At 46.5% G+C, this 27,423-nt stretch overlaps 1 protein-coding gene across 1 annotated transcript; it reads left to right on the top strand.

Annotated features, from left to right (window-relative positions):
- The first annotated feature begins 687 nt into the window (after positions 1 to 687).
- Positions 688 to 27,423, top strand: LOC144095297 (xaa-Arg dipeptidase-like). The gene is made up of 7 exons (XM_077629075.1): positions 688 to 928; positions 985 to 1,118; positions 4,756 to 4,938; positions 6,421 to 6,562; positions 10,342 to 10,593; positions 11,723 to 11,976; positions 27,301 to 27,423. Exons 1-7 carry the CDS (start codon positions 736 to 738, stop codon positions 27,421 to 27,423), a joined length of 1,281 nt encoding a protein of 426 aa, XP_077485201.1. The 5' UTR covers positions 688 to 735.

Raw genomic sequence — 27,423 nt, 5'->3', positions numbered from 1 at the left:
TCCCGCTGCCAGTACGCATTGAGTGGGTCCCACGGGATCTGCTGGCCTATCAAAGCCAGGCAGATTTAGCGACCCGCCTTGCGAACATAAACTCATCACGGCCTCGGCTCCTTCATTTGTACAATTTTACCCTCCTTTCGTCAAGAAATAAACTCAACCGGCGCCGCAAACGTGCTCTCATCCCTCCGTGTGCGGTAACCCTCCCCCGCGGTCTTTATCGCGCATAGGAGGTTGCGCTTAGGAGGATCCGGGTCGGGGTTGCCCTCACACCAGCCTTCACTCGGAAGTGGCCTAAGTACCAACATTTGTTTCCTCGGCCTGAGTGTCCGATATGTAAACACGAGGACATTGAAGCCGACATTCACCACTTACTGTGGGACTGTCCTGCTCTCAAGCCTACAAGGATCCGGCCCCTGAAGGCAGCGGGTGTTTCACCAAGCAACCCTGCTTCGTATATTGCCAGGACGCAGAGACTATCCCATCGCTCTCTACTGGACTTCATAAAATAAGCTAGCCTTTTTCTATTACTTTAATCATTCCTACATCTTTCGTCACACCTTCGCTCATCATTGATGTCCTGAGCCAATAAATCTCGCTGAAAAAAAAAAAAAGTCGGGACGCGCCAAGGACTTCCGGTTCCGTCTATATTCCTCATCATCATCAACAACAGCGGCACCAGCAGTAGTCGTATCCTTCCGTATTAGCGGTGCCCACCTACAGCCATAGAAGGTGGGCATGTCTTTGCCAGAAAATGTGTGTGATGAAGTGCGCCAGCTGAGCGAGGAGCTCTGGGCCTGCCCCGAGGCTTCGGGCGACGAGCAGTTCGCCCAGCAGCTGCTGTGCGACATGCTGCGCACCAGGGACTTCTTCGTCATGCCCGGCTACCTGCTGCCCACCGCCTTCTGCGCCGAGCTCGTCTTCACCGAAGGTGAGCGTCAAGACGCCGTGTGTGAGGGCGCTGTTGTACAGCACTGTCACGCACAGATGCTGGCCCCACGGTGTGCCTCGTGTGCGACTACGACGCCGTGGCTAGCCTGGGTCACGCCTGGGGCAACAACTTGGCAAGTGCGGCATCCATGGCGGCAGCCCTTACCATTCAGATGGAGGCCGCCAAGATGGTAGGTCCGCGCAAGAAGAGGGGAAAAAGGGGGGGGGGGGGTATTTTTACTATTAACTCGGACACTTTACGTGAAGCGTAGAAATTTTTTAACAAATTACTTTACGCGTGATGTTCCTTCAGCGGCTTTCAAATGCTCGTAGGACGTTTTCGTTTCATTTTCTAACACCGCGGCAGCTTTCTATCCATTAGGAGGCATCCACTGGCAAAAAAAATACCAGAAACAATAAGAAATGAAGAGGACAGTGTAATTCTTTATGAGAAGCTGGGTAATCCGCACAAGTCAGGGACGAAGGAAAGGGAAGGCGTAAACACGTCGACAACCATGGTGGGCACTGTGGTCGAAGGAGTTGATAGGCATGCATACTGTGGTCTGTTTATGTTTCGATAGTCCTGTGAATTTGGTAAACTGTCGCGGAAGAAATGCGTGACAAGTTTGCCATCTCCGCATGCTAGTACTCAACAAAGATGTAACAGTTCGTTTTGCAGTTCACCGGGGAAAATTATATCACCACGAAGGTGCGGTAGCAGTAACAATATCATTATATTCTTTCGGCGACACTCCTCGCGGCTGCGGAGCTAAATTTCGATATATCAGGAACTACAATACGTCGAGGCATTCACCTCCCTTGGCATAGATTTTACTCCCACAATGTTATGGAATACCCACATTAGCAAGATATGCATCACCCTGTCTAAATTCATAGGTATCATAGCTCGTAATAAGCATGTTTTGCCCGTGAAAACGAAGCTCGACCTTTATTACGCTTTTTTCTTCTCATATATAGGTTATTGTTACTTGGTATGGGGAAATACTACTGTGTCAAGTATACAAAAACTTTTCACACTACAGAAAAAAATGCTACGGATCATTACAAATGCTTCCTTTGACGCCCCGACTCGCCCCATAAGACAAAGATATAAAATTATTACGGTTAATAAGCTATCTGACTACAGGTTTGCCTGCATTTATAAAAAAAAAAATCACGGCACGAAATGACCATTTTTTGAGCCGCATTGTTCCTCTTGTACCATATGCCACACCCTATGCAACTAGCGACCATGGAATGTTTGCAATACCCAGATGCAGAACAAACTACTGTTGTGCGATGTTAAAGTATATTCTTCCGAAATGTTTGAACACCCCTCTCTACAGCACTTTAACAAAAATGACTTCTTCTGCACTTAGGGAACTGTTCATTGACTAGGTTGTATTTTGTTACTCTGTTGAATGTTTTTACCTGTCATTTCTCGTTTTTTTTTCTCTAACAATGTCTAACAATGTATAATGACTCTCATGTGTAACTGTGTCTGCTAATGTTGCCAACTTCTACTGGTGACGAAGCTTGTCAAGCGACCATTGCGAACCGCTTTTTTTTCGTCACCCAAAGATTTTGCAAGACAAAAGCTGAAATAAACTTGAAGTCCTAAACTTGAAGTCCAGGTGTGGTGTAGTTTCTCGCCTCGATGGTTCAGTGACAACGGGGCTCCGCTACCGGCTACGAGTTGGCCTGTTGGGTAGAATACCGTACATCAACTCACGTGAAACGCAAAACCGCACTGTCCTGATGCTACACGTTCAAGAATCGAAGGTGGCAGAATTTAACCTGTGCCTCATATATAACATGTTCAACAGACAAGGAAGAGAAATGGGGTGTTCAAATAAAACCTGTAGCTTTTGTTTTTGACATGAAAAATCTATGAATTAGATAATTAATATCAAGTCTTGCTTGTGGCGTCACCTTGCTTTCTGCATTAGTCAATGCCAGAAACAAGAGCGATTCTTTAGCGTTAACTTAAAGCATCATGCTGAAATGTCTCAGCCTAATGGGACTCAATGTCATGTGCCTGCACCCCTAATGTCAGAAAAATTCACCGCGGTAAGTGTGTTTCTGTGAAGCGCTGATCTGATGATTTTTACGAGCGCCGTGGAAGATGCGTCAGAAACTATTAAGTGAATTTTGCTTCATAACATATAACCGCTGGCATATACCTACGTATGAACCATCGGAACACCGCCATTTCAAGCGCTGTTTCGTAACGCGGTGCCTTTGATTGTTTCTCTATCGCGTAAGGGAATATTTTCATTAAAAAACTCACGCTACATTGCCTTCAAGGAATAGGAAATGAGACATTTCATACGGATTACTTTTGCGGCTCAGAGCGCACAGTGTGAAAGATGTAAATTCTATCAGGTTGCGACTGGTGATGAATGTGCGTTTGTTTGTTGCTTACATCAATAAATGAAAGCTAAAGACGATTTGATAACGCGTGATTTGATAAGGAGTACTGTATGTTCGGCATTTATAGGCTATTTTAGCTCAATTTGTGTGAATTTCTACATGTTATTCTCTAAACATAAATGTTTCCGAATAGGTCGTTTCTATTTCGGCACCTCCGAGGTATTTCGGGACGTCGATTCTAATGCAGTTTTAACCCTTCGCTCCGACAAGCAAAACCGAAGCTTGTCAAGTAAAGGTACCTCGAGACGTGCACGTCACTTAAAAAAAATAGAATAAAAACACACATTATTTGCAGAGAATGATACACAGAAAGTATGATGATTGTTCAATTTAGTTATTCAAGGGCAGCTTGACCGTTTTGATTTGTGGGCCCGAGTTGCGGTCAAAGGCCCCCTTTTTTCAAACATTTAACCCCAGGGAAGCAGAGAAAAAGACTCAGGGAAAGCTAGGATGAATAAAACTAGTAGAACAAATTAAAATAAATTATTGCGAAAAAAATTCAATACAGACAACAGGTGCGCAACCCGTGACAGAATCTCTGGGTTTCAACCAATAGAAAGCTCTAACTCAGGAGATGCTTGGTTTAGGTCAGCAGCGTCGCGAGATGTCTTCTCTCTTGCAGTGTTTTATAAAAAAAAAAACTAGGCGATGGTTACGTTTCTCGGTATCAAGATTTTTAAGCGCAGCTCCTGCGGTACTTGAACCGTAGACGACCGCATACGAAACACGCAGTGCCGAACGGAAACGGCTCTGCATGGGTTTCGGTTTGGACAGCGCGGGGGATCGAACCCGACCGCGGCGGCTGCGTTTTTATGGAGGCAAAACGCTAAGGCGCCCGTGTGCTGTGCGATGTCAGTGCACGTTGAAGATCCCCAGGTGGTCGAAATTATTCCGGAGCCCTCCACTACGGCACAACCTTCTTCCTTTCTTCTTTCACTCCCTCCATTATCCCTTCCCTCACGGCGCGGTTCAGGTGTCCAACGATATATGAGACAGATACTGCGCCATTTCCTTTCCCCCCAAAAAAACCAATTATTATTATTATCCGCCGCCGTTGAGCCTCGAGCGCCTTGAGAGGACGGACGGTGGCGCGCGCTCCCGCGGAGCCCGCCTTCGCGCCAGCGCCTTCTTTCATCATCCGCTGGGCTTTGCCTTCGCTCTCCTTAATACACAGTTGTGCTCCTCGTTCGCTTCTTTACGCCGAGGGACGACGGCGACGCCGCTCAACGCGAAACGGTGCTTATTAAGTGTTCCACTCTGAAAGAAATTACTGTGTGCGATGAAATGCCAAGCTGTGACTTGCAGATTTTACCATAAAACATAACAGCACTATAGGCGGAATTCCCTCGCGTCCATCGAGAAAGTTCAGGATCTTCAAAAGCGGATAAAGTGCAGGTGCCTGGCATCGCCCCTTGTCGCGGCCGGCTGCGAGTTCTCGGCACGCCCTCCGAGATGTGCGGCGAGGGCAAGGCTCTGCTGCTCGACAAGAACGCGTTCTCAAAGGTCGACGCCGTGCTGGCGACGCGGCCTGCCCTGGGTCCCGGCATGGTCTTCTACGGGACCCCCTGCGCCACTTACGTAAGCAGTGGCGTTGTCGGCCCCTCCGCGTATAGCTCAAGGACTACTGCGATTCTTTTTCTTGGCACCAAAGTTCGTATGCGAACCTTCGCCGCCTTTGCTTTTTTTATCTTTGGCTCTAATTGCTGCATGTGGGACGTTCCCAGGAGGAAGCTAAGCCACTCGTGCCGACGACGTAGTACGAAAAAACAAAAAAAAAACTCAAAGGACGATCACCACTCTCTAAAGCGATATTTCGCAACAGCTGTTTTTCGTTGGTGACTGTAATATTGATTATTTTTATTATTTGTCTTCGTTCCTGGTGTAGTACGCGTGACGTCACTATGCTGTCGCTCGTGGCGTCACTGTGTTCAGACCACTGAGCGTTGCGCGCTGTCACTGAGTACGGCAGTGACACCATGCCTGAGTTCACTGCATAGTGACCAGTCAGCGTAACGTGTGACGTCATACAGGATGCCACTGCATGCCGACCAATCAGTGGTGCGTGGTTTCACGCCAACGTCGCCAATGCAGCAGAGCCGGGAAATGGGCATTTAACAGCTGTCGCTGTATAACTCCGGTGATCACCATCCGTTCAGTGTGAATGCTTCCCATGCGAGGCGCTGGGATGACGGCCTCGACAATGTGTCACGACTTGTCATGCGATATAAAGTATTTTAAGCTATGTGGACTTTGCAGTGCGCGCTGTAATCTCATGTATGTCATAGCACAACAATCGCTTATTGGGTACTAGAGGAAAGCGAACAATCTTAGGAATTAAATTCACTCTTTTTGTTGCCTGAGAATGCTGCCAAACCTAACCCTATGAAGTCACTCAGATATCATGCCTCGACGCATCTGTTTCACAGCCGACGGCCATGACACCTTGAAGGCCTATAATCAGAACGTTGCTTACTCTGATCGGGGCATGGATTTTTTCACACTACTTGCGGTAAGAGGTCATGTAAGTCTACTCGACGACACGCTGCTTTGAGGCCTCCCTTGGTGTACCCACCCAACCAATTTGCTTGTTTCTGGCTGTGCTGATGTTTGTCGGCCCGCGAACGGTGCATTTATTGCTAATAAAATTGCATTGAAAAATTTTCCTCCGCCACTCTATTCATAGCTCGCGCCATCTAAACCGAAAAGGACACCATGATCGCAGTTTAGAAGTGAACACCTGTAAAGCCTAGCTTCTAGGATCCGCACCTAATAACTGTCGACGCACGCAGTCTACTTTTGAAGTTTTCCAATGATGACAACGCAGCTAGTTTCATTTTTTTTTTTTGCTTTCCCTATCTTATAAAAGGTCAGTTTTTAGCCTATTTGTGGTTATAATGCGGTAATTCATCCATACAGGCCAACATGAAGAGTACGAGCCTGACACTTCTCCTTTTCTCCAATCTGTTTCTTTTGCGCTCACTGGCGTTGTATTCTGGCGTGGCGAAGAGCACGATGGAAGGCTGTTAATGCGCCGCGTTGATGGTACGCATTTTGGCACAGACCCGCGTGACGTACCACGGCCGAGAGACCTCGGCGGTTCTGTCCCCGTGGGAGGGCATCAACGCAATGGACGCCGCGGTGGCCGCCTACCGGAACGTGGCCCTCGTTCGCAGGGACCTCCCGCAGCAATGGCACGTGGCCGGTGCGTCACCTTCCTTCTCTTCCGAACTGCTTGCGCGCTGTTCCAGGAGGAAGTCCGTCAGCCTCCGCATGCCAGCGACTGTCTAAACCGTTTTCTTTGCTTTTTGTACGAAAGCACAATTGACGGAGTCAAACCCAACCTAAAATATTGTGATGTCCCTGACCTTGAGGAAAATGAAAATGAAAATTGGTTTTTGGGGAAAGCAAATGGAACAGTATCTGTCTCACATTTTAGACACATTTAGTTGGACATACGCAATGAGCTTGTGCACGCAATGACTCTGCGGGTAACATATGCGCATGCGTAGAACGCAACGTATCTAGCCGGGCGTTGCGGACGCCCGCCCGCTATAAACCATAGCGCAGCGTACGCAACGTGGGACGCTACGTGCTGCGTAGAGAACATGGCGGCAACCATCTCGCCCGTCTCGGAATAAATACATGTCACCGTTGGATTCTCTTACGCAATAGCTCGCTCAAATGGTAGCGCTTCGCTTTTATTTCGCTTACTCTTGCCCACACTTACCGGTATAAGCGATAGCTAGCCCCTGTTTTTCGGATAATTTGGCGATTTTCAGGCTCCAAGGCCCAACTAAATGCGGTGTGTTTTCCTCGTAGCAACGGCACCTGGCGAAGCAGTTTTCTAGCTTTTAAACAGTTCTTACATTTTCTGCGGTTTGCATAGTTTTTCTTCTTGGAAGAAAAAAAGGCTCGCAATGCACTCACCCTAGTTATCAGTAATCACGGACAGGGATGAAAATTTCTTCAAACGAGCGTTGATGTGCTTTGACGCCTTGTCACTAGATAGCACTACTGTTTACGCATGCACCTGAGGGACGCTACGGCTCGGCCAACTAAAAGTGTCGTGTTTACGCTATTCACAGCGTACGCAACGCAGTAAGAGATGCGTACGCAAGCTTACTTCGTACGCCCCAACTAAAAGTGCCTATTGGCGGACACCTGAACCGCGCCGTAAGGGAAGGAATAAAGGAGGGAGGGAAAGAAGAAAGAAAGAAAGAGGTGCCGTAGTGGAGGGCTCCGGAATAATTTCGACCACCTTGGGATCTTTAACGTGTACTTACATCGCACAGCGCACGGGCGCCTATGCGTTTCGCTTCCATCGAAACGCTACCGCCGCGGTCGGGTTCGAACCCGGGAACTCCGGATCAGTAGCCGAGCGCCCTATCCACTGAACCACTTTGAGGTTGCAGAAATAAAATAAATATTGCCGCGACTAGGATTCGAACCCGAAGCGGCGCCAACAGATCAGCCTCTCTGGCCACTGCACGAGAGCACTATGCCGCAGCCGATTACGCCTCGCGTTAAACTGCAACACACCCTCGAGCTGTGTTTTTGTTGTTACCCTATCAAAAGATGGCAATACCCACACTGGGGGATCAGCCAAGAATCGGGTGGCTATTCACCTCAACGCAGTTAATAAAAAGAAAAAGCACGTGGGAGCGCAACACCGGTGAACCTCGAGCTGTGCATTGCACGTCATCATCTTCATCAACTTCTATCTGCGTCGGGAGCAGACCAGATCAGCTTAACCTCTATCAAAGCTTAACCTGAGTCTAATATCGTCACCAGACGTGCCGACGGTCCAGCAAAGCAAAACCATGAGCCAAACAGGCTAAACACACGCTTTCACACGTCTACACGTGTTAACTACGTTAAAACCCTACTGCTTTTTTTTCTTCCTTGCGCTCGCCATTACTGATCCCAAGGTGGGTTCAGCAAAAATCTTCATCCTCGTTATCATCATCATCTTATTTCCACTTAAGGTCTTCTCATGGGGCATTGCAGGCTCTGGGGCGGTGCGTTTTGTAATTTTCTCGGCGATATTGGCTTTATGCTCTTCGGTGCGGCATGGCCACGTGTGAGATGCTGCACGTTTAGTAAGTGATTATCCTTTGTACATGGTGTTCTGGTACAGGGGGTTTAACGTAGTAAAGCTGCGCATGTTTTATGAGCGAAGTCGTAGTTGGGGGATCCGGATTAATTTCGACCGCCTGCGTTTTCTACACACGGGCGTTTTAAGCACGAAGTGCGTTTAGCTAACATTCTCAGCGCACTAAAGCGAACATCGCGAGGAAACTTGGCGCGCCTGAAGCCGAGTATGTGAGGGCGAACGCGAAGGTGCACTTATCCGTAAGATTGCGAAGCTATCTGAATGGTAACTAGCCGGAAAACAAATCTTTGCCAAAAATAGCTCCGAGTCGGACGTAAACCGCCACAGGAGCAAACACAGTATAGCGCCATTCCCCACAGGTAGACCCCCCCCCCCCCCCTCTTTCTCATTCCACTCATTCCTCCTGCGAGGCTGCTTTATGGACCGGTCAGCCCGCCGGCAAGAAATGGCTAATGGGCAGTGTTCTACGCGAAGTCCACGCCCGTAGATTCCCGGGCCATTAAGAGACCACCCAAGCGGCCTTTCTTTTGCCTAATAAAGTTGTTTCCATCCGGTCGCATTGTTTCCCGATACTCTACAGCCACCAGCCATCGCCGCTGTCTCTCGTGCTACGCGTTCTTACTGGTAGCTTCTCACTTTGTGTTTGAAGTCACTTCTTTCATCGTTAATTCGTTCTCTCTGCGTTGCGAATGTTTGCTAACCGCTGAAGAGAAAGTGGGCGCTTTGGTTCGTCAAACAGAGAAAGCAGCCAACGACGCTGAACGCCCTGTCCAACTAAAGAAAAAAAAGCTGCTGATGGTGAAAGCTACTCAAACTACGCAAGCAGACAGGGAGACCATACGGGCTGCACGTCTCGAAGAGCTCAAGTGAGCAAAGGCAACGGCACGTTTAGTAGCCAGAAGACCTTGTCAATACCCGATCTGGCATAACTGATATTTCTATTCTAGCCGCAATCTGTGTATTGCGCGTACAAAGTCTTCCTTGTGTTGAGAGCAAGTTGGCTATACCTATAGAAACTGAGGTATGAAACCAATATTTCTTCATAATTAGCATTTGGTTAATTGTGATTCAGTCACCCAATGAATGCGATTTAATATTATTTTCTAATGCGACAGAATTAGGAAGGTCGTGAAGGCGAAAATTGTTCGTCGACGTCTGCGTTAAGCCTCCGGCTGCTAGATGCTGTTTAGGGGGATTTTCCTCTCTCCAACCTGCCACCTGTCAACCGTCTTCCTCTCCACTTTTAGGGGAGAGGAGGGAGTCGGCCGACTAAGAATGACTAAGCGAAAATGAAAATAACTCTGACAACAGAAAGCCTACATGCAAAGTAGTCTGCCATACAACTACCCGCGCAAAAATGAGGTTTGTGGGAGCTATTCCATCTCGCATTACTCGGGAAGAGAAACTTGCGTCTCACAAGCCCCATTGGTGGCTGTGTTTGAAAGAGCCACCTTCCGGTGCAGTGGTGCAACGTTTAACCGCTGCTCCACGGCACCGGTAGTGGTATGAGGACTCACCATGATCTAACAATGTGACACATTTTGCGTAGATGTGTAGTCGGAATATAAATAGAATCCGAATTTGAATAGATTGGCGAGTGAAAGGAGAATGCTATCAATTTCTCATCGCATCAATTCATTGTCGTCCAGAATTTTAATAAAAATCAAGTTCCCCTCTCCGCAGCACTGGTAAAGATCACGCGCACAGGACAAAAATTTCAGTTAGTCCTCCTTCCTTCCTCTGTGCCATCTATGTTGATGCGTTGGTCATCATCATCATGGCGGCATGCCAGAACGCTCAACTTAACGCCATCACCTCTCAGCCCCCCTGCATGAAGCTGTAGCACGGTCATCGGTTCCGGTTCGCAGGCGTTCTGCGGCCGTCGGAGTGCTCCCCACTGCGTGTGCCCGATCGCTGCCGGCTCGAGCTGTTCGGCTGCACCCCGAGCGCCGCCGAGCTGCTGGAGCTGCAGAAGCGGCTGCGGTCGGCGTGCATGGGCCCGTGCCACTCCACGGGCTGCATGGTGTCCTTCGACTACCAGCGGCCCTACGTCGACATGATGGCCAACGAGACGCTCGGCCAGCTATTCCTCGACCAGACTCAGCGCGCAGGTGTCACCGGTGAGGATATAGTACCGGTGTGGTATATGTCACCGGTGTGGTATATGTACTTGATGTGTAAACTTTCTAGGAAGTAAAGAGCTTGTTACACGCCGACCGAGGCCGGCTCTGTGGTTGGGTCTTCGCTATCATACACCAAGATTCAACTAATTTAAAACGTGCATCTTCGCTTCCCACGGCTTTGGAGCGTCAGGAGTTCAAAGCGAATTCTACACGAAACAAAACTGCAGTTATGGTCGTTCTTGCAGTCGCCTCTTCATTCCCTGAGTGAATTACTACACGAAGTCTTAATGGTTCAGGGGAAGCGCTCATTTGATTCCTACTGAATGGCAGGTATGACAAAAAAAAGATTATTTTTCTTAAAGCCAGCATCTGTCTGCAGAGTATCTTTTTGTATGGCCGTACTTGAACATATGGTTTCAAATAGAACTTACTCGGATGCTTCGAAAAAGAATCAGTACGGACACAAAGCTTCCATTGACATAAACGGCCCTCTGTTTTACGTTTTAAATAACGCTTTTTGATTTTTTAATCACTCAACTAGATGCCGACTTCTTACCCCATTCGCTGTTAATAAGAAAACTTTAATTATAGCTATTTTGTAACAATGAGGGTCGTATATTTTCGCCCAGTGTTACTGCATTCTATCTGCGTTGTCACCACTGGGTAAAACCGTGACAGCTTCTTCGTTTGAACAATCGATTCAGAGAGGAGGTACTGGCCCTGGACCGTTAAGCAGGTGCCATAAGAAGTCCTTTTTCTTACCTACAGCGCGACGTACTTCATGGGTAGTGTTACAGTGACATAAACTCAAGAACGAAGCGGCAAACTTCGTTAAAACGAGGCCCATCCAGACAATGGCGTTGACCTATTGTCATGGCGTCTCGTTCAGCCTCCTTTCACCTGCCAGGCTCAAGGTGGTTGACCGCGAAATCACGACAGTACATCAGCGTTATTGGCTGGATGGGATCTTCTTAATGACGTTGATTTTGTCGCTTGTTTTTTAGTTGTGCCCACCTCAAACACGTACGCGTCAACCTGATCGCCTGTCTCGCCACCTGTGCTAAGTAACAACAGCCGGACTATCCTGAGCGCGACACGTTCCGCGCGTTTCTGGCGTCGCTTGCAGCTCGACTGTTCGGCGCCGGCACCGCCCACCAGCAGATGGAGCGGCAGCAGCAGTGGTTTCTCCCCTCGGGCCTTGGTGCCGTGTCGCACTCCATGCCCACGCTGTGCCCACTGTTCGCGCTGGACGCGGAGCCTCCGCTGTCGGCGGCATCCGCCTGCTGCACGGACGACGCGTTCGAGCGATGCCTGCAGGCCGGCCGATGCCTCGCCCTCACGGCGCTCGCCCTGCTCAGGGATGCCTCGCTCGTGCACAAGGCGAGTGAGCCGTGTACTGTTTGTGGCTTCCGTCCCCTCTGTTTTGGTGCATCGCTCTATTTGCACCACTCGCCATGACAGTTACGCCACATAATTTGCGTAGGCCCTTGGAGTCATGCTCATGCCACCACGTGAATAGAAACGAAGTGCACTCTGACGCAACAGAATTGCACCGGCCATTTTGAGTGTACCGTCATCCATTTTACGTGGACCCATGGGGTCGTGTACACACCAGCTGAAGAGAAAGGCAAGTGTACGCAGGCTCAAGATAAATTTGCGGAACTAATCGGAGTGCCTACGCTGCAAGCAGTCTAAGTGGCGACATCAGTCTTTACTTTGTCGATACTATAGCGCAGTTGAAACAAACGCAGAAAACAATGTCGACGCTGTTTCCGTGGAGTACTTCTGAAGTGCGCTTCGATGTATACCAGAAATGTATGCTCTTAAAAAGCCCGCAAAGATCCATGATATCCTACGAGCGTAGCAAATTGCGGAAGTTTGATAGGGTACCCTTAAGCCGTATACCCACGTGTAGCTGGGAACCTTCAGATTCCTCATACAATACACTGTTTATAACGAACACCTAACAAATACCGACCCGCCGTGGTGGCTTAGTGGTTAGGTCGCTCGGCTACTGATCCGGAGTTCCCGGGTTCGAAACCGACTGCGGCGGCTGCATTTTTATGGAGGCAAAACGCTAAGGCGCCTGTGTGCTGTGCGATGTCAGTGCACGTTAAAGGTCCCCAGGTGGTCGAAATTATTCCGGAGCTCTCCACTACAGCACCTCTTTCTTCTTTCACTCCCTCCTTTATTAGTTCCCTTACGGCGCGGTTCAGGTGTCCGCCGATATATGAGACATATACTGCGCCATATCCTTTCCCCAAAAATCAATTATTATTATTATTATTATTATTATTATTATTATTATTATTATTATTATTATTATTATTATTATTATTATTATTATTATTATTATTATTATTAAAAAACAGCGCTGGGCACAGCGAACTATTGGTCACATTTCAAGCGCTAACTGTTTAGTGCATGACTCCCAGTAGCGACAGCCCTTAATGCGGCATGCGTACATGGGGATTTGGTGCTTTGCTAATTCAATAGAAAAAGGGGGGGGGGGGCTTTCTGCTTTCACTCCCTCCTTTATCCCTTCCCTTACGGCGCGGTTCAGGTGTCCAACGATATATGAGACAGATACTGCGCCATTTCCTTTCCCCCAAAAAAACCAATTAAAAAATTAATTAAAATAGAAAAAGGGGGGGGGGCTATCGCTGTTGTTGGGATCAGTTACTGAGACAAGCGGATAGTAAGATTACAGTCGAACCCGCTGAAAGGATTTTATTATAGTGCCGTTACGTTAATTACGTGCCTTCCTTTCACCGGATGCGAACAGTTTAAACCCACAAGGAAGATATTCTGCCAAAAACTACGACAGCGTTCTTCTCGCTTTCGGCCTGTACATGTTATCAAACCTATTGTGATATTTATAGTCTCACGTGGTTAATAATATTCATGGTTCCGAATAAACAGCGAAGGGCCCAGTTTTTATGTTAAAGCACAAGCGACAGTGACTAGCAGAGTTCTTCAGCTTGCTTGTTTTCTGCGCAACTAACACAACAATCATTGCATCTTGCTTGTTTCTAGGGCTAAGTGCATAAAACTGCGCTTTTAAGTTTGTTAGTCACTCGCTGATCAGGAGCCTTCATCGTCTATGTCATTCAGTTCAAATTATCGACAAAGCATGCGCCGACCATGTGTCGTTCCGCTCTTACGCCCGACGCTTTCAAACAGCAGGCAGCCATTTCTTATTTGCTTCTCATTAATTAGTTTATACTCTAGAGAAGCAAACGTCTGTTTGGCTCACATGAGGCTGGCGCTTCAATAGCGTCGGAACTTCGGCTTTCTGGTTTGCACTTTTTGAGTCTGTAAGTCTCAGAAAACAAGGCACGGGCGCTCTGTGTGTCCGCTTATGTCTCCGTCCTTCGTCTATTTGATGCACGACAGCCGGAAAGAATTCCATCATTGACAATTGAGCGCGATTCGGTCGTGTAATTTTAAGACAAGCGCGATTCTACCTACAGGCTGACCACATAAGCCACTCCTCCTCAACGTCACCATATTCGATCAACTGAGACGCCCTTCTAGGTCGTGAAAATAGCCATTGACTCAGACATCGCACGCTCATATAACCTACCCACTCTTAGTAAACATGTCTGGCAGCGAAAATTATGTAAATATTTGATTCTAGTCTTTTTATTATTCCAGTTCACATGTCATTCGACGTGCTTGAAGCTGAAGTCTTCTGACAAGATATATTTTTATATAGTGTTCTCGCTTCTGTTTCCCCTCGCTACTTCGGAACTACAGTGTCAAATATCATGGGCGCGCGTGGACAAACTTTTAAACTTGGATACGAGTCTTCGAAATGAGAAACGGGAGACTTTGGGGTCACTCTTGCAAAAGGACGGTCTCATTAAAACTCAAATTCGCTCATGAAATCGAAACTCCAAATGGCCACCCGATCACTCGTCAACGTGGCCTGTTCTCGAAACAATAATATTTGTGAGAGGTTGAGGTAAATCTTAATCTAAATATATTAAAAATTCGGCAGAGACACTCGAGACACGTGTGGTAATGCGAAAGCATTACGGTCCATGGGTGTAATGACACCCACCACCCGACACACACACCACCCACATGCATACAGGCGCTTATGACACCACCCCGATTGCTGCACTATGGACGATTGCATCACAGTTTTGATACGAAAATTGGTTTTGTGAGGAAAGGAAATAACGCAGTAACTGTCTCCCATATCGGAGGGCACCTGAACCGCAGCTTAAGTGAAAAGGAGGCCCTGCAGCCGTAAGGCCGAAACTTTGGGACGCTGCTCACTTTTAATTTGTACAACCCTCTCTCTTTCAGTGCAGAATCGCTCGGAAAGGGGAGCGAGAGGGTTGATAAATCAGGACACAAAATGTAGGTTGATTGACTAAGTTACTTTTATCTCGTGCTTAAACTCAATCTTAAAGTTCGACTCGGTCCTATTAACCTAGCTTGCTTTTCATTGATACGCCGACACTTGCGTCATAGATAATGAGTACAGCTCTCATATTATTCACGTAATATTGCAGGCATTCCGTCGCTCATTTTTAGAGCCGCCACTTTTTTCAATATACAATAAGTAGCACTGTTTTATCTCGTCGTGCATATCTACTGTGATGGGTGTGCTATTTATCGCAAAGTTCTTAACAAAGAGGGCGAACACGCCTCGCAGTCAGACTTAAACAATGTTATACTATCGGTGGAAAAGTAATTATCGGAATAAGCATCTCCTAATGTCGACAAATGAAACTTTATTGGAAAAATGGAAGGATTAAAACTTAAGAACTAAATAGGGCCGTTATTGAACCAGTACCAACTCACCAATGTCTGCAGTAAATATAAATATATAATTAAATAAACATCTCACCGTGACCATGTTGTCTGATCCAACATGGAAAACACACGTGAACCTTGTTAACAACGCTCACCACATGTTAGTTCGCTTGTACTGCAATTTTAGAAAACCGTCCTCTGCATTGTAATTACTTAGTCTATAAAATTATTTAAGGATTAAAATTAAAATACGGCAAGTTTTTGTTTTTGTTGCTTTGTTGTTGTTTTTTCTGTGGAGGGGGCTTATTGCGATAATCTTATCAGGGATAATAAATGAATCAAAAACTTTATTGGTAGACTTGGTAGGGGGATGTATGGGGGGGGGGGGGGGGGGGGGTCCTAGTCCGGGACTCCAGCAGCTGCCGCTGCTGTCCATGCATGTGCTACGAGCTACTTTCGGCCCTGGAGTCAAGAGCTGGGCAGGGCAGCCTCCCATCCCTCATTAGTTGGCACTGCATCTAGATAGCCAGGTGGATTGTTTGGGCTGGGCAAAGCCATGAGACGCAGGCTTGCCTTCTCCCCGAAAAAATTGCGTTTGAGGTCGTAAGACCCGTAAGACCCGGGTCTTGTTGAGTTGAAACATTGAACTTGTTCACAATTAAGCTACCAGCGTCCTTTTCCTAATAGCAATTATACCTCGACCCTCACATTCATGAACGTCAGCTTGTCTGCGCCACAGTGATGACCCCGTAGTACGGCTTTTCTTTTGTGCGATTTCACAGCGTGTACTATCGCCAGTGCTTGCATGCTGTACACATATTGATGCCCAAGTATCATTCTTCATGACTTCATCTTCAAGACGATGTTCATCGCACTCAAGAAACACAAACAAATTTTTGTATCTCTATACACATCGCTTACGTCAAGAGCCAGAACTAAATTCCTGTTGACATTGCTTCTATCACGAATTGTCAGTTCTTCGGTCAGACACTGTTTGTTCTCATTCCTGTATTTCAATGTAAATTTGTAAACTCTTCTTTCAAGCGTACAATAATAATTTTTTCTCTCTATTACGATTGAGTTACGCGTTGCTTTGGAGCTCAGATTAATTTATTAATTTGGATGTAAAATTTTTAACACCTTCGTTCACGTGTTCATTTTTTACTTTTAACTATCATTGTTGACCCACAGTTACGTTATATTGACTTATTTCTAACCAATTCTCTCCTGATGCCTCTGCTATTCAGGAATTTAAAAATAAATTATTCCTTTGTAAAAAAAAATGGTTGAAAAGCATCGCAAGCCATATTTTTTATTTATAATGCCTAAAAAATACCGTATCTTTTGGGTTGCCATGCCACGTGTCACGCAGGACCTCTTTGACGCTGCACACCCGATCTTTTCTTTATTATACCGCGTTCGAGAAAAATCGTTCCAGAGGCGTGAAGCGCTGCGGTGGCGCCATCTTACGCACGGTACTGAAAACTCTATTTGCGCCACCTTCGATTTGATGAAAGTCTGTGTATTCTTCACTTCCTGCAGTGTAACCCATCTATAGCTTTCTTTCACACGCATTTCCTCTCTCGCTCTTTCACGCAGCACATTTAAATAGTCCGGATAACAACAACAAAAAAGAAACCCCCTGCAAGCGCCTCGCATTTTACAGTGCGCTTGCTTTTGCGTGCGTGTGATGCACGCTTTTTGCATCGGCGACAAAGCCTTCAAGTTTTTTTTCTTCTCATGTTTCTGGCATAAGTACACTAGTGCAAGCGTCGAGACCGAAATGGGATCAAGAACGAAAACCAGCTGAGTGGGAAGTTTTGATCCTCGTGGTTGGTCGGTGAAACACTGCATTGCAAAACAGCGCGAAAGGCGATTTGGCGCACAGAGCAGAAAACTTACGGTCTGCCAGATTACGAGAGTCGCGAATGTAGTCTCGTCTGACCACAACAAGAAAGATGAATCTTGTTTTTGGTGTACCCAAAGAGCGAAATCTTGTTTCAGCAGGGCTCGAGGGAACAAAATTTCGTGTGGCTGGTGACGAAGGGTGGCTCGATACTCAGTTTTTTTTTTTGGCGGGGGGGGGGGGAGAGGGGGTAGTCTTAAGGACCTCTGTGTCATCTCCGGGCACAGACACCTTTTCAGGGGACATCGATGTTATTCTGGAAGCGTCATCCTTGAATCTTTGACTTTGTGGGCCACGAGGCAGTGCCGTAACTGCTGCCGGGCATCAAAGTGCCGCAAAGATAACACTTCCCCTTTCAAACATCCACGTCCTCTTGCTATTTCAGGCAACAGTTTCACACTGTGCCCGTGTCACAGGTCTCCGCAATCCCTGCACCCCAAAATGACACCTCGACGTCATTATTTTAGCAAGATTTACTCAAGGCAGCTTCGCCTGAAATTTCAATCCAGTATGAGACACTTGTGCCGTAAAAACGAACCTTTAAAGCGAAATCTTTACTAGCCTCGTCGAGCCAAGGTCATCGACGTGGTACATTCGACCTTCAAGTGGAGGAGTGGATGTGTGTCAGCCACGTGACAATAGTTACGCGAGCAAGGCTTGTAAGCGTTCGGTTTACCTCACAATAATTTATAAACGCTTGCCCTCAATACATTGTAACCATGTTCGCGAGGTGATCTGCTGCAACCACGTGTACCGTCCTTGCCAGAAGTACCAGGTAACGGGGTTTACTTCCCAGCCTCTTAGCGTAGCCCTTCTGGCACCCCTAAGGACCAAAAGGGCTTGAAGGGTGAGGACGACGGTTGTCCTTACGTTACACATATTTAGAGGTTAGCTGGTGCCGAAGTGCTCCGCTATACACGGCTAAGAAACAATGCCTGCCCTTTTGGCAAAGATGGTATAATTTAGAGCACAGAAACAGTCCACTAGTAAAAGTGATGTAATAAGTTTTCACGCCATAGCAGGTGCACTATAATATTAAAATTAATGAACTTCTAGGTACAGAGGGTTAAAAACGTTTTTCAGCATGAAATGAAACATGGGGCAATTTCTATAACTTGATACACTTTACACTTTTTATAAACTTGTGGAAGGTTCCCCTTAACATTTTTTACCTTCAAAGTGCACTAAGATTTAAAAAATAGAGGAGTGTGGTCGCTCGTGCACGCTGAAAGCGACTGCGGCCGTGCAAACTTGGATGCCTCCAGCCAGAGACTAGGGCGCAGATATTACAAATATCATCTTCTAGTTCGCTTCTATTTTAAAGCTCTTCTCCCTTCGTTATTTTTCTCAAGATGCCGCAGGGCGAAGTGCTATGGCGATGACCGAGGGTTTTATTCATTATCCGAGGTAGCACTGGAATGTAGGTTCAGATACATACCTTCCAGAGCAGATGGCAGTGTGAAGGGAGCAGTTCGCAGGCAGGTTTTGATTTTATGGGGTTTAACGTCCTAAAGCGACTCACGGTATGAAGGACGTCTTAGTGGAGGATTGCGGATGAATTCGATCACCTGGGGATTTTTAACGTGCACTGACATCGCACACTACACGGATCCCTAGCATTTTGCCTCCATCGATATTCGAACGCCGAGGCAAGGATAGAACCCGCGTTCTTCAGGTCAGGAGCCGAACACCATAACCACTGAGCCACCACAGTGGCTGGTCGCAATTTCAGGCTCACAACTCGCCACAAGGAAATTTCAGGCTCACAACTCGGCTCAGCAACATATCGAACACGAATGCGAAGCACCTCCTCCACGTGCAGTACCGAAAGCGAGAAGCATCTGCGCTCCGTCTCGATACCTCCGGTTGCAAATTTTTGGGAAGTTCCGGGCAAGTGGTCAAGGCATTAGCTTCCATTGCTTTTAGGAGTTCGATCATACTTTGCGAGGGACCGTGTGTGGGAGGGATACTGCACCGAAAAGGCTTGCACAAAGCACTGACTGCAGCTCCAGAAGAGATGTACAGTTTGTCCTTGAAATTGCGTACATGTACCGACAAGGTCATTCCCTTATTAATGAGCACATCCTAAAGTTTAGCGCTACCAAACGCAGGTTGTGGAATAATTAGAGCTCGTATATATTTAAGGCAAATTTTCGCACTCTTGGCCAACGCTTTCGCAACACAATCTTTAAGTGGAATCACACAAGGCCTCGTGATTGCTGGAGCAACGCAGCATAGGTAATCACTGGTGGCCGTCTTACACCCACGTTCCGACTGCAACTTTCACTGTACAGCTGAAGTGCCAAGTTCCAGCTGAACAACCAAAGTTCGGCAACGCTCGAATAATGGCATGGGACATGCCTGCGGCAACAAGCACAAAAATTGGTCGGAGGTACTTAGATATCTCTGAACTGCGGGAAGGCGAAAGACGTTTGCGACTCATCGCACTGATTTGAATTTGCCGCGCTTGAATTCATTTCACGACAGAGAAGAGCAGATGGCGCGAGCGTGGCAGAGAAATCACGTGATATCACAAGGTCACGTGACATCACGACGCGCTGTGCCGTGACGTCCAGTGACCTTGTGGTGTCGCTTGATCTTAAGGTCACGTGACCTAAAATGTAACGGATGGACGCGAGTATAGCCATTAAAGGCTATCGCCTTAAAACCGTTGAAAGCAAACACATAAATGTCTGCGTATGAACGAATTTTTAGCCAAAGGCAACTGACGCTAATCATGGCGTCTGAATATTAGTCTGCCTTAACGAGCTTAAGCGTCTCAAAGATCACACCGCCTGGTCACGCTGTGCGGTAGGGCCAGGTACTCCTCCCGCCACCATATTATTCCTCTCAAACTGAACAAAATGAGAAGCTATTTGAGGCAGGGACACGTGTCCTTCACGTGGCTGTCTCACCATTCAGTTTCCTCCAACACACATGGATTACTTTGTTGAGGAAACCATACATGCTCATCGAGTTTGACGTTCTGGCCCTCTGTGAGTCCTTGATGAACACTACGGTATATTAACAAGGATACGAATGCGTGACCTCGTTCAAGAGGACGTAATCTAAACAGAGCCGAAGGTACGACTATACATATTGAGATGGGCGTCAACTTCGATTGGCTGGTGTTCGTCTCGACTGGCATGAAAGTTGGTGTGGAGACGCATGCTCACTGGCCTGTTTCAGTAGAATCGAGAATGTCACCAGCATTTGAGTTCGTGCTGCCAGGGCCATCGAAGAGCGCAATCGAGGACTTTGTATCCTCAGTAAGGGTCGGGTTAGAAAGGCTGCTTTAGTTGCCTGCGGGCAGTTTAATGTGGATAAAGTCATCAAGAGGACGAAGGCTGGTCGAGGGGGATATTCACTCGCCGATTACGGGTCACAGATGTTCAAAATTTCTGTGAGTTAGTAAGCGTAAGGTGCGAACCACGAGATCGTGAACATGTCTCGACTGCTCCTCGCTACGACCAAAGTGTCTTCCGATGTGATTCTCTGCGTTTCTTACTAAACCGCCACACGCCTCTGTTCTTCACGTTGAAACTTCAAGTTCAGTAAAAAAAATAAAAATAATGAAAACGTGCAGTGCCATGTGAAATGACTGCGTAAAATGATCCTTACCAACGCAGTCAGTCACCATCGTCGTTTAGCGTTTATGCTGCTCAGCAAGTTCCTTCAAAACAATAGCGTCGTTTTCCACATGCAGACTTTGTACAATACCTCTAGGCATAATGCGCCGTGAGCACAAGCAGCGTCGCTTCGGGCAATATCTATGGAGAAAAAAAGCGCTCCTCAAAACAATGCGCAGCCGCACTCAAGATGTTGCCGGAATGCCTTTCTGCATCAGTAGCCTCCGGCGGAGCGAAACCCGCATCAAATTTTTTTCCCATATGCTTTTCAGCTCAGCGATGCATTTCGCGAAGCCTCTCAAACTCTGCACTAGATGCTGAATAATACTTCCGCTTACTCATCGCTCTTGTACTCGACTTCCTGGCAACTGCTGTCGCAAATGCGGAGCCGTATCACATCCGCTATTTGAGATTTATAAGCTAATGTGCTCATTTTAATGAATTAATGACCCTAGCAATCTTTTTTTTCTCTTCTTCCTGTTCTCTCCTCTTTCTCACCCTCTTCCTTCACTCTCTTCTGGAGTAGTATGCCAGGTTAACAACCAGGTATACCTCTCCTGTATTAATTAAAATCTCTATCTCTAGCGATCTTTGGGCTGTAATGTTATTTTTTTGTGCTATGGAATGCACAAAAGTTTAGTTTAAATTTAGTAATTTGCGGGAATAAGTTGGCCGTTGCTGGCGCACGACAGGGCTAATATTGACGATCAGTGGGAGCGGCCTTTATCCTGCATTGGACGCAGCCAACCAGATAACAATGATATATGTATTTTTAGGTAGCTCCGTAATATCCTCTGTGACATCTTATAGATACCTAGGACTTATTTTAACACATATTCTTTCCTGGCCCTCTCACATAGCGAAAATATCCTACGAGGCTAACCGCATTCGTGGCTTTCTCCGGCGAAATTTCAAATTTGCCTCCTCTTCCTTAAGAGCTCCCGCTTACAAATCTCTTGTAAGCTGGAATATTCATGCTAAGTTATCGACCCTCATCAGACCAATCTTTCTAATTCCGTTGAATCTATCCGAAACGGAACATCTCCGCGCGATATATCTTACAGAGCTACTCTTCCTATAATCGTGTTGCAACGCTAAAAACGAATACAAATATTTCCAATCTAGAAACACGACGTAAAATAGCCAGGCTCATTTTCTGTCATAAGTTCTTTCATTTTCCAATTGATTGCACCGTTATATCTCCCGCCCACCGCCATTCATCCTAGATCAGTCATTCCAAGTCGGTATACCCTCCGCACGCGCGCACATCATCGCATGTTCACTCGTTTTTTTTTTTCTGCAAACAGCAAAAGACTGCAATTATCTCCCTGAAAAAGCGGTACATCACTTGAGTAAGAGGAATTTCAGGACCGCCATTGAAAACCTTCTGTAAAGCCGCCCATTCCTCATGTAAAACCATTGCCGAGGGGCATTTGAGGACTAAATACATAAATAAAAATAGGTTTGCTATGTCATTGTGTTCTTTGAAAGAAATAATATAAAAAAATATCCACACTCGAGCGCAGGAAGTTGCTCTTTCACCAAGAAAATGCGTTTTCTCGCATATAGACCGTCGCAACGGCAACAATTCACGAATTCGGCCTCACATTGGTTTCTTCTACCTCAACCTCTTTCTTCCGTCCTGCAGGTATATTTCTGTGTTCGCAAAATTCTAGACCAGCAGAGATCCTGCGGCTGTTGTCAATGCGCATTCCCCTGCCCCGACAATGCCTGCTCTTCTGCCGGCAGAAAGAAATTGAACGCTCATTTGCCAGAAGGCATAGATAGCCCTTAAAATAGACCGTGGTCAGAAATAACGTCGATTTTAGTTTCTAAAAAGTTTATCCTGAATTTTACACAACCTGTGAAACTATACTCGTCAAGAAAGTTAAGAGACCAAGACCCAACCGAAACGCTCTTGTTTATTCTTTTTTTTTTGTTAACATTGTGTTAACATTGCTAATAATATTTGTGATTCGTTTTTAGAGAGTAAGCTCTTAATATGCGGAAACAAACACGAAAGTGCTTTAAAGCATCTCCATGAAAAAAATGAATGCACCCATTTCGAAAAAATTCGTCGTTTTATTTCAGTACATAAAAGTACCCAGATGAGTACACTAAAACTGTGCAGGCAGCTAAAGAAATATAGATGAGAAAAGGGCACTTAGTTCTCTCCACGATTTCAGTAGTAGCAATTAATAAGCTCGGGTCTTCATTCTGTTAAAACAAGTGAGCATGCCTTTTTCATCAAAACTAAGTTTTAGGTCTATAAAAGCGCGTTGGTTTGTTCAATTCAATGTCGATACGCAACCAACCAGCACTGTATGGTGGATTCTCGTTGCGGACATAACAATGTTCCGAAGCTCAGCACTACACAACGCCTACCATGCACTAAGCGCTCGGCCGCATTGCCTTGTGCTAACCATTTCTCGCTGCATTTAATGTTGTCTGTGTAATGGGATTATTTTTCGCCTTCTTCTATATGTTTGACGCTGCTTTTAATGCTACGTGCATAACAGCATTTTTTGTTGTACATCGAATCGCTGTGGACGCCTTCACGTTTGGTGCAAATATTTCCTCTAATAATAACACACCATGGTATGTTCACAATAAAAGCAATATGCGACATTATTGGTACACTCTGAGTATGGTACCATTCCGACCAAGAGGCCGAAGCATTTAATGAACATAGGTGCAGACTACCGTAAATGTAAAAACTTCAAAATGTTGCTACTTAAGTAACGTGACCACCGTCTCAAAAGCTCTGGCTGCCGCTACGGACCGGCTACCGTTTGCAATCGCAAATGTAGCGACACTGATTAGTATGAAATGGCCACTCCCCCCTTCCAAGCTGATTAGAGGTAATTTTAGCAATATTTCGGGTGACGCACTGCCTCAAGCGACTCCATTGTCTTGCAGCCCGCTGTTGAAGAGATTCCGGCGTTGTCCATCTCTCTTTACAATGGCGACCCACTCCTTCCGTAGCCTTTCGTTCGCGCGCTCCCTTCGGAGACGTGTCGCAAAGTGCGCTGTTCCAATATCCGGCAGCACATGACGTTCCAACGAGCAGCCCACTTACGTTTAGGGGAACCGCTTGTCTAATGCGGCGATTTTATCGCTCAAAAGAGAGCGCCGAAACAAGAGGCGACAGTTTTCTTGCTGCCTATAGACCAGCGACAGCCTTCCAGATGGGTGGCCACTATTAAGGGCGTCGTTGCTAGCGTCTCCTCTAGCGATGTGGCGCGTACATCGCCACCTCCTTCCTCTCTTTCTTCTCCTTGTTTTTCTTCTCTCTTTATATTCGTTTTTCTTCCTGCTCGTCTACGTTTTCATCTATCTTTTTTTTTCCTTCTCATCGTCTTGGTTTTACGCCACTGCGGACATGCAGTCGGAAAAGACGGTCGTACCACAGTCGCCATTTCCGCCATGGCGTCCACTAATCTAAGCAGCGGCGTCGCCTGAAAGTGCCGCTTTCGGCAATTTTCACAAGCATTGCCGCGCCGCGCTTCGTGCTGTAATTTCATTCGCGCGTTATCTCAGCCCCCCAGAGAAACTGCGTGTTGTCCAACAGGAAGCACGAGACATTTCACTGGCCATTTTTCATAGCAATGCGCCTTTTCTAACAGCGTTTTAAAACGGTTATCTTTTTCACAACTTTCAATGCTAATTCACGGTCTGGTAAAGCTAATCATTACATTGCTTCCGGACTGTGGCTAATCGCAGCGCTATAAAGTGTTTGAGATGCCACACATCGTGCCTGCTAAAATATACTAGTTTTTTTCTTTCAAACATAGTCGTTAAAAGTGAAAAGGAAAGCTAACTTCTCTTGGAATGCAAACCATCCTGGCGGTATGTGCATCCTTGCTCAAAAGTCTTCGGGCCTGATGATTTGCTTACAATCATGTTATAGGGAGGTTAACAAGGCACTGGAGTTATAGTTATAAACGTATGCAGAGGGAGGAGAACCTTGATTTTTCACCTTTTAAGACATTTTGGCACTTAAGGATAGCGTAAGAGCTCCACTATAGGACCCACAAGTGATCCTTGTGGCCCTAAAGTCCTTTGACTAAGGTTGTACCTAACTGTGCAAGAAGTGTCGAAGTGCTGAAACTCCAGCTACATCCTGCCTTCTCTTTGTGTGCGTCACTTCTGATAGTTTTAATGCGTGTGGGCCTCCTTCTTGGCGACAATCGTGGGCGACAATCCTGGATATTCTTGTAGCTAGCCTTGCAGCTCGCACAGCAAGAAATGAACCTTGATAACCAAGTGAGCGGCGAATTAGTGCCTATTCGAGGATATCAGAGACTCCTGATGCAAATAAAAATGATTCAATACACCTCCCCGCCGAAGGTCTTTCCTGGGGACACTGCTTTCTTCAGTTTCGTTTCTGTGGCATCATCAAAACTTGAGGTGTTACTCTCACGTACCGCAAGTCGTTGTCGTCTCTCCAGAAGCAGCACGTGCGATGTTCTCTGAGCCAACTTTTACTTCAAGGCCTACTCTTTCATTGCAGCATGCACTTCGTCCTCAGAAGGCACCAAACAGGGCATATTATAAAAATTTCTAAGCAGAAACATTGTCTATTAAGTCTCACACACAGCTGCCTGTACCGCCCCGCAACCTGCGCTTCAATTCCAGGAAGTCACTGCGTGCTTGTAAGCACAAACATTTTGCGGGGCTGGAAAACTAGCCTTGGTTTCAATCTCCGGGAATTGTCGTATATGCAGTTAAGAACCGTGCAGACGATTGCTATTTTCCTTGAAACTACACGTAGCAGGAGAAGCGAAGAAGATTGACCCACGTGCATAAGCTAATGCAGATAATGCAAAGCTGGCAATCTCGAGAAAGTTGATTAACAGCGTTCGCTAGATGACGTGAGCAAAAAGGGACATCATCTTCGTAGGAGTAATACAAAAATTCGCTCGAAAGAAAAAAAAACTAGTACAACGCGTAAAACACTTTTGGGAGGCTGGTAAGTGAGCCATGTACGCAATGTACACAGTTTTGTGCATATGCACACAGTACACAACTGCATATATGTACACAGTGGCATCATCGCGTATGGATGGGTTGGAGGGACGCAGAAGAAAAACGGTAACCGGCGTATATCCACTTATTACTGCATTCTAATGGCGAAGAAGTTACTTTCACTGAAAAGTGAAGTTTCTTAAACTAAAAACGAATAAGAAAGAATAAAATATTGGCATCGCTTCCATCGGGCATTTTCACAAGCAAACAGCGATGCCTTGAAAATGAAAATTGGTTTTCTTTGGGGGAAAGGAAATGGTGGAGTATCTGTCCCACATAGCGGCGGACACCTGAACCGCGCCGTAAGGGAAGTGATAAAGGAGGGAGTGAAAGAAGAAAGAGCTGCCGTACTGGAGGGCTCCGGAATAATTTCGACCACCTGGGGATCTTTAACGTGCACTGACATCGCACAGCACACGGGCGCCTTAGCGTTTTGCCTCCATAAAAACGCAGCCGCCGCGGTCCGAACCCGGGAACTCCGGATCAGTAGCCGAGCGCCCTAACCACTGAGCCACCGCGGCGGGTTAGCGATGCCTTCAATATTCTTTTTTTTTAATCCAGATATTAGAGGCTCGACCAAGTGGCCAACCACTTCTAGCCAGTGATAACGGAGTTCATAATTCTCTCCACGTCGTCATCAACATCACGAGTTTCAATCGAGTGGCAGGGAAAATATTCTATTTTCAAATCCAAACCTCGCAATATGTCTTTTGCTGCCGAACGAATGTTCAAAAATTCATTTAAAAACGAAGCTGCCGGATTTTACTAAATATAAAGATTGTACGAAGTATTACGCAGTGCACGCTTTAAAATAGTATGAAAACCCTATTTTCGAGCATGTTTTCTTCTGTGCAATGATGCGTAAGACCTTACCATACATGTTTCACCAATTTGTAATCCTGTTTTTCTCTCATGCTGCTTTAGTTTCAACAGCTCTTTGACGTCAAAACTGCGTATAGGGCGCGCAAGGCATGGAAAAATTGCATTATTATTTGCTGCTGCTTCATTCGTTGTAACTGCGGCTTTTCATGCAGGCTGGCTGTAGCATTTTAGTCAATTAAAACGACGAAGAAGCGAGTATATCGCAGTTTTTTCATGCTTCGCGCAAGCTGCTCGCAACTTTGACGTCACAGCCACCACTCGGTTGTTGAAACCGAAACAGCTCGAGAGAGAAATTCAGTTATAAATTATTCAGCGGTTGTACCCGAATGCAACGTGGTAACGCGTGCATACCAACGCCTTACGCATTATTACAAATAAGAAAACACGCGTTCATAAATTATGTGCATGTACTCCTTTAAGAGGTAATAGACGCGATCATTAACTGACTACTTTTCGGAAAGTAAACTGCCCTCTGCGGTGTTGCTGCAGGTGCGGCGATCCTTCCGCGAGCAGAAGGCGAACCGTGGCAGCTGCGCGGGCAGCACTCTGGCCAGCGAGTACTCGGACAGCGAGTCGCTTACCTCGTCCCGCAAGCCGGGCTCCATGGCCTGA

Source organism: Amblyomma americanum, chromosome 6 (genome assembly GCF_052857255.1).
Source record: "Amblyomma americanum isolate KBUSLIRL-KWMA chromosome 6, ASM5285725v1, whole genome shotgun sequence".
NCBI lineage: Eukaryota > Metazoa > Arthropoda > Arachnida > Ixodida > Ixodidae > Amblyomma > Amblyomma americanum.
This window is presented reverse-complemented; position numbering and strand designations above follow the sequence as displayed.

What these genes read in the sequence shown, in the direction of transcription:
- LOC144095297 (XM_077629075.1), top strand. Translation starts at nt 736, where the DNA reads ATGTCTTTGCCAGAAAATGTGTGTGATGAAGTGCGCCAGCTGAGCGAG. An exon ending in AGATGGAGGCCGCCAAGATG is followed by an intron (nt 1,119 to 4,755) that starts GTAGGTCCGCGC and finishes GATAAAGTGCAG; the next exon opens with GTGCCTGGCATCGCCCCTTG. An exon ending in ATGCCTCGCTCGTGCACAAG is followed by an intron (nt 11,977 to 27,300) that starts GCGAGTGAGCCG and finishes GTGTTGCTGCAG; the next exon opens with GTGCGGCGATCCTTCCGCGA.